At 37.7% G+C, this 13,317-nt stretch overlaps 2 protein-coding genes across 18 annotated transcripts; one reads left to right on the top strand and one right to left on the bottom strand.

Annotated features, from left to right (window-relative positions):
• Positions 1-72: 72 nt before the first annotated feature.
• LOC113694908 (DNA replication licensing factor MCM5-like) lies at positions 73-8,254 on the bottom strand. The gene is made up of 19 exons (XM_072055980.1): positions 8,114-8,254; positions 6,769-7,273; positions 6,131-6,274; positions 5,751-5,930; positions 5,570-5,668; positions 5,337-5,473; positions 5,109-5,214; positions 4,209-4,343; positions 4,054-4,131; positions 3,677-3,781; positions 3,443-3,534; positions 3,224-3,356; positions 3,027-3,122; positions 2,692-2,783; positions 2,506-2,596; positions 1,925-2,034; positions 801-930; positions 612-713; positions 73-531 (listed from the first exon to the last, which is right to left on the bottom strand). Exons 2-19 carry the CDS (start codon positions 7,069-7,071, stop codon positions 448-450), a joined length of 2,217 nt encoding a protein of 738 aa, XP_071912081.1. The 5' UTR covers positions 7,072-7,273; positions 8,114-8,254; the 3' UTR covers positions 73-447.
• A 264-nt stretch (positions 8,255-8,518) lies between these two features.
• Positions 8,519-12,227, top strand: LOC140009709 (uncharacterized). 17 transcript variants are annotated; one of them, XR_011817240.1, is made up of 5 exons: positions 8,519-9,068; positions 9,277-9,388; positions 10,072-10,159; positions 10,678-11,001; positions 11,249-12,227. XR_011817240.1 is itself a non-coding variant. In XM_072055981.1 (5 exons), the coding sequence occupies exons 2-5, from the start codon at positions 9,361-9,363 to the stop codon at positions 11,361-11,363; spliced, it is 330 nt and encodes a 109-aa protein (XP_071912082.1). In that variant the 5' UTR covers positions 8,519-9,068; positions 9,277-9,360; the 3' UTR covers positions 11,364-12,227. The 17 variants fall into 17 exon arrangements, 2 of the variants coding, with proteins under 2 accessions (XP_071912082.1, XP_071912083.1); XR_011817238.1 differs by having other exon boundaries at positions 10,072-10,163; XM_072055981.1 differs by having other exon boundaries at positions 10,903-11,001.
• The last annotated feature ends 1,090 nt before the right edge of the window (positions 12,228-13,317 follow it).

The raw sequence follows: 13,317 nt of genomic DNA, 5'->3' as shown, positions 1-13,317 counted from the left end.
TCCTACAATTGTGTACAAAATTAAATTGTAAGCCATATTTTGTAATGGTGCATCTCTTACAATATATACACATGCTTAAAAGAAAATAGATTGATCAAAATTCCAATTGAAAGTACATACACATGCATCCCAAAGTTCACCATTGTTGCTGTAATTTTAATCTTTCTTCCGTTTCCTTTCTTTGTCAAGAGGACTGCCAAGGATACTCATCTTTTGGTACTTTGATAGAAGTGTTCAAAAGAGTTCATCTGCAATCCAAGTCCCAAGTAATGGTTGGATTCAACTTCTCATGGTGGATGCTATGGGTTATTTTCTGTTTACTCTGTTAAGTGTCAAATGGCAATCAAGAGTTCCAGCTCAGTGACTACATGTAAAAGCTACAAACAATTACTAGTGAAAGAGCATGCTAGGGGTTCTTGATAGCTCAAGATGATGACTAACAAAACACTAAGCTTTACGAACAATCAACCGCCTTTCTCGTTTATATTCAACTTCATCTCTTTGATGCATGATCAGCAAAGCTCTTCTTACCTGCCATATGCCAGTGAATTTTATATAGACAAGACAAAATGGAATAACTAATCTTGAAGATGAAAAGTTCAAGAACTCACAATTGATTCATTCATGCCCATCCTGGTAAGCTCATCAATTAGCCGTCTCTCTGATATATGGCTTCCAATTCCCATTCTTCTCTTTATCTGAGTTTCAGCTTGCTGTTTAATCACAAGAGGGGATGGCATCAATTCGCGGACGTAGAGTAAGTGTTGGAAAAACACAGGCAAACTGAACCAGAGGCAAACCTTTATCTCATTTGCCATCTCAGGTGTAAGATTTATATGTTGGTTTATTCCGGATCGTGCAGCATCCATTGTGGAATTGTTGAAAAGCCGAAGAGCTTCTGAGACATGGTTCTCATTTGCAAGATAGGACCTGAAAGTATAGAGCAAACCCCACATTAGATGCAAAAGTATTGACAATAATAACAAAGCAAAAAAACCCCCATTAAAAGCAACTATTCTCAAAAACAGGAAAATTCTGCCAAGGTAGCTAAAACTTGGGCCAAGAATCTCTGCAGAGAATCCTTCGAGAGATGCACCCTGATCTCTAACTGGCTCGTGCCACAAAAGAGAAAAGTTCCAGATTACTTGGAGATATTGCAACTAAAGGAGAAGTTCCTTATTACACATTCATGAAGCTAATACCATATCTTGACTGACTGCAATGCAGAATGAGAACCCTTTGGCTTGCCAACTTGGTTCCTTGACATGCATAGAATTCAGACAATGTAACTAGCAAACATATTCAAGTGCATTTCTGCACACAATATTGGTGTTTAAGCAGAAGTTGTTCAATTTTATGTCAACACCCCATGCCCAGGGTAGCTATGGTAAAGACTGGACCACGCAATGCAGAGATTCCAATATTCAGTTCTAGAAAGATCTTGATCAGTTTGATAAAATTTGAAACATTGGACCAGCACAAAGGGATGTTGAATCTAAAGCCATCTAAACTACAGAGACTCCTGTTGTGCCGTGTGTGCATGCAGATTGCAGACTAATGCTTCATTTGAAAAACCAGCAACGACAAGACAAAGTAGACAATAAGAATACTTCTGCACATATTACTTTGAATTGGAGCATGGGCCATGCAAACAGCTTTCAAAAGCAATTGCTCCTGATTGCACACACAATAAGAAACACAGAATTGCCTCTTACACATAATCCCCTCTCATCCTCCATGAGGAACTTTCAACTGTTTGTTGGTGCAAATACTGTACAGGCAAATACAGTCCCTCAACATATTTGATGTCCCAGAATTTGGATGATGAGAGTTGTGTCCACAAAATAAGCATTGACACTTTGATTTATGCATTCATCAAGCAAAAAAACCATTACAGATAGGATATTCATTTCCTTGAACTTACAGCCTCATTCTTGCAAGCGCTTCACTCAACCTCACTACAGCTTCCAGCTGCCTCACAGTGATAGGTATTGCAGCTGCTTCCCCAGTTTCATTTGCTTGCCTCCTCATATCCTACAAGATAAAGAAAAGCAAAAGCAAACAATGAAAAACAATCTAAATATCATTATCTAAAACTCTGAGACTTGGGGACCTTGAGCAGTAGGATTTGTTTGCCAATCACATTTCAATGAATGTTCTCTCAGAAGCCCTTTCAGTGAGAGTAACCAAGTCTAATTTTACTATGCTCTCTTATTTTTCTTATTCACACTTTATCAGAAAATGACTCAAGTCTCAATATTATGAAAGAACAGCTTTACTCTCGTAGAGTGACACGAGGAACTTGTTGCACTGACTTAAACTGACAGAGTATTTCTATGTGCTCCGTTTTAAACTAAACAACGGAACCCGTGTCTCAAACTACATTGTCTGAGTTTCTAGAATCAGAAAAATGTCTTCTACAGTATCTATTTTTACAAGTTGGATCCAAGCTACTACCACTGCTATAGAAGTTCCAATCTCACCATAACAAGGCAGTCGAAGTACCTGTCTAATTTTAACATAGTTCTCCTGCAATACAGAAGCTGCAGACTCTGATAGTCGTGGGTGACAATGAGTCCGACAGTAGTGTATGTACCTGCATGCACCATTTCATATACTTCAGCAATGAAACTGTATAGCCATGACTTTAGTCTTTCAAACATAAATTTGTAAGCATAACCAAGTGAACACCTCTTCAGCCAGTTGTCCTCTTTAGAAGATCTAGAGTCGCTCATGGTTGCATTGGCAGATGCATGAACCTTGATGATATGGCTAGCAATACTCTGTGAAGGGAGAAAAAATAATTAAAGTAGCTGCAAGCTACTACTTTCTATAGAAGTGCCAATCAAGTAAGAGCTCAACGTGGCATATTTCACAAAAAAATGAGTTATTCAGATCTTAACACACAACATTACAATTAAAAAAGTACAGAAACTCACTAGGTTAAAGACCAATACTTTTTATGCTAAAAAAAAAAAAGAGAACTGGGAAAATGTAGTGATTTTGAATCAATGTTGTTCACATACCTTGTCTTGACTGTACATCCTGATATCTTTAACAATGAATATCAAATCGAATCTGGAAAGAATTGTTGTCTGCAAATCAATATTATCTTGTGCAGTCTGGAAAGCCAATAATTTATTAGCACAAGTGATATCCTATGAGATGAACAACTTAAATAGAAGCATTACAAATTACACAGCAACAGAAATTGAAGATAGACCTTGAGGTCATCATAACGCCCAGATGGAGGGTTAGCTGCTGCTAAGACTGAAGTCCTAGAGTTGAGAACTGTAGTTATTCCAGCTTTAGCAATGGAAATGGTTTGCTGCTCCATGGCTTCATGAATTGCAACCCTGGGCCACATTTTATTAGCTCGACTATTCCAGTAAGAAAACTGATTGGAAAGAGTATTATCAAGCCCTGTTTTATTCTCACTCACCTGTCTTCTGCCCTCATTTTGTCAAACTCATCAATGCAGACAACACCTCCATCTGCCAAGACCATGGCTCCTCCTTCCAGATAGAACTCACGCTGTTTGAATAGTTAATCAGAATAATAGGTTATAAGATAACTAACACCAAAAGCAATAACACTGGTTAAGTAACATTACATCAAGAGGTTTAGAGAAATGGATGTTTGCTTTCTACACAGGTAAGACAGGAATTGAACTTACTGAGCTGTTGTCTCTGATAACAGAAGCTGTTAGACCAGCAGCAGATGAGCCTTTTCCAGAAGTATAAACTGCTACTGGAGCAGTCTTCTCAACAAATTTCAGAAACTTCACAAAAGAGAAACATGAATTTAGAATCTTTTTTTAATAGAACAGGACAAACTGTATAAACAGCAAACAACATCCATGGAATACTTGGGCCTAGGAAACTAGTGAAGGTAAATTGTCCCGTATGAAAAGAATGAGAAGTTTAGTAGCTGGGGAAGGGAGGCATTAAGCTAGTCCTTTAGCAAATATATTGAAGCAAAATAGAAGTGATTTAGAAGAAAGCTAATCATCAAGCATATCCAGTTGACAGCTATCAGTTACATGAAACTAACCTGTGATTTTGCAGTAGATGGATCTCCCAAGAGTAAGACATTGATATCGCCTCTGAGTTTGACACCGTCAGGCAAAGTCTGATAAACAGAGGAAGGTTTATGCTAAGAATGTGTGATGTGAAGGACATTAATAGAGTGACGCGACTAAAGCATACCTTCCTAGATCCTCCAAATAAAAGACAAGCCACAGCCTTCTTCACATTTTCATGACCAAAAATCGAGGGGGCAATCTTGGAACATATGTTTTCATATGCATTTGTATCTGACGCAAATTTTTTGAATTCTTCTATCTGTGGGAATTCATATCATCTTCAGAAAGGGCAGAACAGAAAAACAATGAAGCAGAATCTCCATATTCTTGTGAATGGTCTGCTACGAAAATATGTAGTAGAATTTGGCTCAAAAGATGAACATTTATTAGATAGATAACGAATGAAAGGATATGCAGTACGCTAAGAGTTCAGCACCAGAAAAAGTCCCACGACACACGTCCTATTTAGGTAGGAGAAGATTTTGAAGAATTCAGGAGCAGCATTAACTTAATATGAGTGGAATATTAGTTTTGTCACCTCCAGGACTGTGTCTTAATACATCATCTACCAAAAGAACTTTTTCTACCACTTTATCTCACAGTTCGTTGATGGATGATATCTAGCATTTCTAGACAGAAAACCACTAGGTGTCTAGGTCATGAGCTCAACCATCTGCAACCAACTGACAATGCAATTCTGGTTTTGAATACACATTTCAGGAGACTTGCTTAATAATTGTTTAATATAACAGTACTTTCTGAGATATTCTCTGAAATCCTGGTGCAACTGGACTTGGCTCATAGAATCCTACTGGACTTAATATTATCATCGCTAGAATGTAAAGCATTAATTAGTAGATTACTTGACAGGATAAGATATAGACTGGAATAACAATTTTACACTACATCCCTCCACAGGTTAGGATATAAAGACAAGTAGCATATCTACACTACAAACATTTGATTACAGAGCAAATTTTCTTCTGTAAACTACATTAACTTTCTTCACATGCAGGTTACTTACTTCATCTGCTGTAAAGTTGGCTGGACTACGAGAGTCCGTTTCATTTGTTTCCTCTATTCCCACAACCCTTATATAGGGCTGCCTAACAGCAACCGCTCCTTTGTGCCTACAACAGAATCCAAAATAAGGAGTATTATGGAGTAAACTGCACATAATTTCATAAGAAGAATGGAAAGCTTAAAAGTAAATAAGATGCTACAATCCAGTTTGTTAATCCAATTTTCTTACGATGTGGACGAATTAGCAGCTTGAAAAATGCTGTAAATGCCCATAACAGTCAGTCTGCTGCCAGGTACGATTGTCTGCACCAGATGGCGATCAACAGATAGGAGTATGTTCCTTGGTAGCTCCCCAGTAGGGACATCCTTTGATTTCAAAATAACATAAATACCCTTGTAAGCAAAAGGAATGCAGAATAGTGATTAAATCATTACAACTTGGCAAAATAATCATATTCACACCTCGGGATTTTCCTGCAATTTCAGTGTCTGTTGATCAACATATTTGCTTCTATCTGGAATGACTACCCATGGGTCAACAGGGCATGGTTCTTCCCCAGTCTGCAATTAATATGAAGACTTTAAACATTCTTGGGCAACATGTATAAATCAGAAGAATTAGAAAGATGGTTTTCAAGGAAACCTGAGGTGTGTGGTCACAAGAACGTGGTACAATTGCTCCACCAAGTCCCGGACGGCATGGGACAATCTTCAAATTCTTGCAATTCTTACAAATTAATGTCACATAGGTTGCCTTTGCCTTAGTCTTTGATGCAGCAATTGTAATGCCTGATACTTTAACCAGCTTTGAGATACACTGTGCCTGCATCAAACAACAAAATAATAAATAAATAAATAAGAGCTAGACATGTTAACCAGCTGTGAATCGAATGAGCCTACACCAACCAGCAAAAACAAATATAGAAAAGAGAACTAAAAGTTCAATCTAACTCAGAAATTTTCAATATTTGAAACCGTGAAAATGAAAGAAGATAGTTAACAAATCAATGGGTTCCAACTGACCCCAAGCGACCGCATTGACATGGAGTCCTGCTCTGATCTTAGCAGAATCTGCACCTCTCCAATTTCGGGCTCCTCCATTTCGCCAGTCTCCCCAGATATCCTTGATCTCAAACTTGCCAAAACTTCAGCTGCTGCAGTCTCAAACTGATCAAAGGAAGAAGATTAGGTCATTGGTCAAGTATCATTCTTGCCACTTGAAGCATTAATAATCAAATAATCCTTAAGGCCTGCACACTCTCGTGCATTTTAAACACGAAAGTAAGAGTACCAGTGAAATTTTCAACTCATTCAAAAAACGTAGCATTTAATATATGCTAAAAGCATTAAAAAGTCAAAATCTGCATTTCAGCTAAGTACTTTACCTATTGCCAGAAAAGGCTTAAAAATCAAGCTTTAGAAGCATAAGTGCACAATTATTTAAGATATATCTCAAACCCATCAAAATTATCCAATATAAGTATAACCCATTTCATAAAAACTTTGGAACAAGGTAAAAGAGAGAGAGAGAGAGAGAGATAAAATATCATTTAATTACAATTGTCCAATTTCCTCAATCATGGTACTTTGAGCAAATATTACATCTTGTACGTAAACAAATCAACCCACATACTTGAAAAGAAAACGAAAACCCAGAATACCAGAGGAAGATAATCGGCAGGATTCTGGCGCAGGAGCTCCGGGAGGGTCTGGTCACGCTCGTAAGCGAGGAGATCGGACATGTTAACGAGCAAGAATTTAGGGTTCTCGAGCAGAGCTTCTCTGTAAGGGAAAACATTGGGTTGGCTCTTGTGAGGAAAGTTTCTAATGAATTCCTTGAATTTACGGAGGACTACGTGGCGGCTGGCGGCCGCCGCCTGGTCTTGCTCGGTTTCGCCACCGGTTCCGTGGGGGAACTGGGCTTGGTCGCTGTAGTATACAGCTCCTTCGTCCCACCCTGACATCTCTATGAATCTCCCTGTCTCAGTTCCACAAATCTTTGAGTTGAGAAGAGGGGATTCAGAAATGGGGTTGCAGATGAGGAGGGCATGGGCTATGGAGTAGCTGTTTGGCGGGAAAATTCTGGCGGGAAGAGTCAGGGCACGTGATCTGCACGTGCTTGGCTTAGGTGTATGATATAGTAGCTTATTTTTTTCCCGTGAGATTCTAAAACGAACCAAAAGTGTTTCTCATCATTGAGTTTATATTATTTCATTGTAAATTTTCAAAATTACAGAAAATCAATAGCACTATGAATATTGATACTCAATATATCCCATTTATGAGGATCGTATTTTTTTTATTTTACATCTTAAAATCAATGTACTTTTAGTTCTATTTACAAATTTGTCCTTTATTTAATCAAAACAAATCAATGGGATATAAAAGGTATTATGTCAAATTGCATTAACTCACATTAGAATGAATGCATGATGCATAAGCTTATCTAAATAGCCATGCAAATAACAATGCTTAACTTTGTTATTTGCAAAGTTTTAAATGTCTTTTGCCTATAATTTCTCGAGAGAAATTGCAAGATTATAGTTGTAATTTGTCATACATAATATAAAATGTGAAGCACATGCATTTTTCTAGTCGTACGACAAGTGTTTTATTTTGCATATTTTTAGTGTATTTTATTATTAATTTTTGGTGTGTTTTTAAGGGTTAAGAATAAAATTTATCTCTTTTTACCAACAATTTCTCTAAGTCACATTTGATAACCAACACTTGCATTTGAGTGGTTTAATATGCAAAACATGTTGTTTTTGTAGATTTTGGTGTTTCACGATCAATTCGAATCAAGTGGAATACAAGCAATACTTTAGAGAGGATTCAAAAACGATTTTGAAAACGACAAAAATGAGCAAACCAAGATTCCAAAGAAGATTAGCAACCTAAGAAACACAGGATTACTCATATTTTTTACCCACCGATTGAGATGTTCCAAAAAAGACAAAGAAGATGCAGGAGAGGTGAAACTGTTGACAAAAAATGTGGACTCACCCACTTTTTCCACCCGCAGATTCTCATTATGTAGCACAGCCACTTACAAGCTTTTCACTTAGCTTTACAGCTTCACTTGCAAATGAATTTCGACTGACTTTTGTAAGAAGGAACATTAAAGTCTTGAAGAAATAACTTTGTATCATTGTCAAGAAGCAATCTAGTTAGGGCTTTGCTTCTATAAATACCTTGTATTATGAATTGAAGAAAGAAAAAGAAGAGGATTTTGGAAAGGTTTGAGATAGGTAGCTAGTAGAAGAAACACTTTTAGGGAGTTTGATGAGTTTTATTTCAAGATCTTGAATAAGATGTTTTCATTCTTACTTTTACATTCTTCTGTCATTCATGCCTTATTACAGGACTCATATATGCTTACACATGCTTAACTTTATGCCTAACTAAACTACTTTCTCTTACGGTGAAGATAACCTTGACTATGTTTGGATTGGTTCTTTTTTTGCTTATTAGAAATAAAATGTAAGAAATCATTTGGATAGGATAAAAAATTGCACACAGAATCTTTCGGTGGTGCTCCATATCTTTTTTGGGTTAGTGTCCACGTCATGACCATGGTTGAAATCAGATGCCTGTCTTGGCACGTGGCTACTGGATGAGCGGTTATGATTAACTAGCCATTGTTCCCACAATTACCAGAGGGGAGAGAATTGCCGTGGTAGATCTACCAAGCTGCGCCAGTAAAGGCCAGCAAAAGTAAAAACACTTTGGTCCTCTTCCGCCGGTTCTTTTTCTCTATCTATCTTCCCGGTGAAACAATTTACCGGATCGCCTACTCCAGCTATATGGATCGACCCTTCGAAACCTCTCAAACTCTTGGCCTCTTAGCACTCTTCACATCGGTGACCATTGATTGGTAAGCGGCGGCCACTACATCTCAGACTTGGACTTTTTTCCCGCAGTAAAGGTGTGAGAGTGTATAAAAGTTCGACAACGGCAGGTATTACTCATAAATTTCCCATCTCAAATCCTATAATATGGGTCAGGTGAACCTCCATTGCTGTTGGTGCTTATGTTTCGTTGCTAAATATGTCAAAGTGGAGGCGTATTAATTAATGCATTTTTTTATATTACTATGTGATATCCCCCCTCTGTTTCTAAAAGGTATCAATACTGTAATGCCTTGATTAAGTTATTTTGTTTGGTAGAGTGTTAAAGAATTCATTCCGAACAAGCAAAAATTGCAGCAAGTGGGGTAAGATGATGACGATGACAACAAGAAAAAAGAATTCATGCCCTATGTTTATTCTACTTCTGCAGGTAATTAGTTAAGGCCAAAAAAACAGGAAAAAGTCTGGAGCTCCCACTCATCGTCCTGTAGCAATTCACCCTCAATCCATTGAATCCCATCTCATTCGCAACTTCTTCAATGTTCTTTTTATATAACGGCTTTTGACTACCAAGAAAGTGCCAAAGGATTTTTTACTTGAGACAATTTGCATCTATGAATAGGAATAATCAACATTCTAAAAAATGTGGGAGTCTTATGAAATTTATAAATAGAGTATGGATTTTTGTTCATAAATTGTACCTCAAAAAAATTATTTTTTTTGTGTTTCAAGTAAAATCCTTACGTGCTCATACTAGCACTCACACTAGCTGGGCTATAATTAATAACCAATACCAAACTTCTTTTATCTATGGTTGTGAAAAGTAAAGGCCTAGCTTCTTAAGGAAGTTCATTGTTGTTGGGCTTGTGATTAAGTTTTGTTTATAGTTTTGGCAAGAATTGACTGCTGTAGTGCATCAATGTAGATTATTTGCCACTTACACCCCACGAAGTTGGCATTGGTAAACGAATTTGAAGGGCAGTATGCTTGGTAATCTCATTCATGCCTGGATCAAAGCACAAAATTGACTCCCTGTGGACACTATTGAACCCTTTTCAATTGCTCTGCATTAGTGCTAAGGAAATTATATTCATTTGTTTCTCAATGTTGCAGCCTCTCCTACTAGCTGCAGTTCAAATTGCTCCACACACTTGTCAAGCCACTCTAACGACTACCAACTGTGTGTAGAAAATTACCAAACGTGGGTATGGTGCCATTGCTATCTGTATGGCTATTATCCTCGAACATGTACCTCTTGTTAGCCTTTATGTCTATTTTTGTTATTGAACTTGTTCTATAGCTTAAGATGCCCTGAGTCACAAAATATAATACTTTGCTGCAATTGGACCATTTTGTGAGCCCGTTATCATTGTGTGGAATTAGTTTTAGTTGACAAAAGTCACATGTATTTGACATCGGATACACATCTAAATATTTGACCTTTATGGTGACAAAAAAGGACATTGGAGAAAGCAATACAAAGCCTGATGAGCATGCATTATACTGGTTTCTTTTTGTTGATTTTTGTAATTCATTTAGTAATAAATACTTTGGTAATAGGAACCATGTCTGAAATTCTAATGCTACAACCTCATCATCACAGGCTTTCTTACTCATGCATGTCATTTTATTAATTTGGTTGCCTGAAATTTTATTTGACAAAAGTCTCTCATTAGCCATCAGTCATCCTTACCGCAAGTTTTTCCTCTTTTACCCCAGCAAATGGTAGAGAAATTCAATTGGACTCCCACCATGGACTACAATTTCATCACGACCTATGTTGATTGGGTTATCACCAAAACATGGGACATGCATAAGACTCAGGAGTAGAATTATAATATCCTAACAGCCCATTTAAGAGAAAAATTTGAAATGCCTGTCTTAGGTAGACAGTGCCTGTCTCGAATGCACAGATTCAAGAAAAAATGGTATTGTTTCTCGCAGCTTCGGGGGTTGTCTTCTAAACCAGAGACCGAACTTGGTTGGGATGAAGAAAATAATTGCTTCACAGCCAGCGACGAGCATTGGCAACAATTGGAAGAGGTATGAAAATGATTAGCTCTTCTCCATTTCATTTGTCTAACAACATCATAATCTTTATATTTTTTCTAGTTTCTGCAAAATCCGAACTCTTACATTTTATAATTTCTTAGCTACGTTCCCTATGTAGTTTGTTGGTCAGTCGAATATATGGCTAATACAACACGTAGTACAGTGACCATCATGAAATACAGAATATTCGACCTCAGCCATCCCCTAACCATTAGTTATATTATGTTATTTTCTATAGGCAAATGGAGACTATAAGGACTTCAAATTGTCAGGGAGCTGCTTCCTCTACGACATTACACCCCGACTACGTGGAAAAAAATAGCAACATGCAGCTATGCGCAGTCGGCTTGTGAACCAGTTCCCATGGAACCATCAAAGTGCAATCAGCCCCCCACAAATCAAAAGTCACAAGGGAAAGACAGTGGCTTCCTCTTCGATAGACCATCCATACAGCAACTATCTTTGGGAAGGTGAGAATGTTTACTACGTCCCTCCGATCCTAGGAGCGGTGAGAGGAAAACGTCCAATTTTCAGTTTTGGAACAGCTGGTGAGTGCGAAGGTTCTCGAGGAACAAAATCAAATGATTCTCAGGTGATAGGGAAAGGCTAAATGATGCAATTAGCAAAATCAGCCGCTTCACTGCTCATTCCATGGACTATAAGGAAGCTAGACATGACGAAACTACCAAGTATGGTGTTCCTGTAGTCCAAGATATTGTGAAAGCCATGGAATTGCCAAGCACTGTGAAGTTGAAAGCAACAATGTACTTCGCCAGAGATGACAACCAAGGACAGCAAATTGCATTTGTTTGGTTTGACAAATCTCAGAGATACGAGTACATTGGATTGATTATGGAAGAACTTGGACTTGCCGCGCCACCACCGTGACATGCCTCTGCGATTGAAGACAGGTTGTAACCTCACTTCCATGCCTCTGCGATTGAAGACAGGTTGTAACCTCACTTCCAGGCCGTCAATACATGGAGCTCTTTCAACTTGTTTTATTTTTCCTTAATGCTTGTTCGATATTGAAGTCATAACAACACTGCATTTGGACATGTAATATTTTCATGTTTGTTGGAGTTTGGAATTGGTGTACTAGTACGTGGTAATAGAGTAGAGATATTGACAGGAATTGATGTATATTATATGGTAATGGATCTCTTTCAAGCTTCATATACAGTGACAAAAGGCGCCTATGTGATTGAAAGACAGTATATTTCATCTCTTGATAGCACATTTGCAGTGGCGCATAAAATGATATGTGCCTGTTCAAAGTATTGGGCAGTCAAACTCATTTAGAAAAATGTCTGAGAAAACTTATGAAAAGGGCCAACAAATGTAACAGATACTGGGTCATGAATCAGCACCCATAAATAAGAAATAACCCAAAAACTTTTCATATGCAGGCTTATAAACATTTGAGAAACGTAATTAACAAACGTAAATAGTCCAAGAAGAGACTATATGGGAACCCTCTTGAACTTTAAGTCTACACAAAAGACCACGTCAAATTTGGTGTGCATGCTAAAATTTTTTTTTATTTTCCTGACATGACTGCAAAAAAAAAACTGCAACTAACAAATGTCATGCATATGGCAACAAATTTTCAGCAATTGGAGTTCGCTCTACCAACTAATTTCTATCACAAACTCATCATCCATTGTGTTGGAACTCGAGACAGGGGCTTACAGAGGCCACTCAAGTATAGATTTGAAAAAGTTGTCCGAGTGATTGGCAGCCAGAAGAAAACGATGTGACCAACCATATCAGTTCCAATCTCCCTGACTTAGTACAACTTTATATGTAAATCTGTTCTCACAGACCTACGGCTTCACTGAGTAACAACACAACCTTTAACAATGTACATGAAGAAAGCTGATCGCTGCACCACATGTAATCCCTCTCAGTGACCATGGTAGTACAAACTTTTTGATGGTACCTACCTCCACATTGTTAATTTTTTTAATAAATAAATCAAGTTCACAATTGTAAATAGTTCAAACCATGAGAGTTATATATGTGATTCCAATTTCATAAATTTGAAGCTCCATGAACTCATCACCCACTTCATCATTGATAAGAAAAAATTTCGTTTTCTCTTGACACCCCTCGTGAGCCAGTCAACACAGGCATAGCAAAGTAAAGGAAATTCACATTTAGGTGTGGTATTTAACTGACCCAATGTCTAATCATTACTGAGATGCTTCATTGTGTTGCGCAGGGAAAATGGGTTGGAACAACTTCGGGGGTTCCGTAAGAAGCTCTTCCAGAACATGGAAAACTGAAGATGATGAAGACGACTTG

This window comes from Coffea arabica, chromosome 6e, assembly GCF_036785885.1.
Source record: "Coffea arabica cultivar ET-39 chromosome 6e, Coffea Arabica ET-39 HiFi, whole genome shotgun sequence".
NCBI classification, from domain to species: domain Eukaryota; kingdom Viridiplantae; phylum Streptophyta; class Magnoliopsida; order Gentianales; family Rubiaceae; genus Coffea; species Coffea arabica.
Note: the sequence above shows the minus strand (reverse complement) of the source record. Positions and strands in the feature narration are given on the sequence as shown.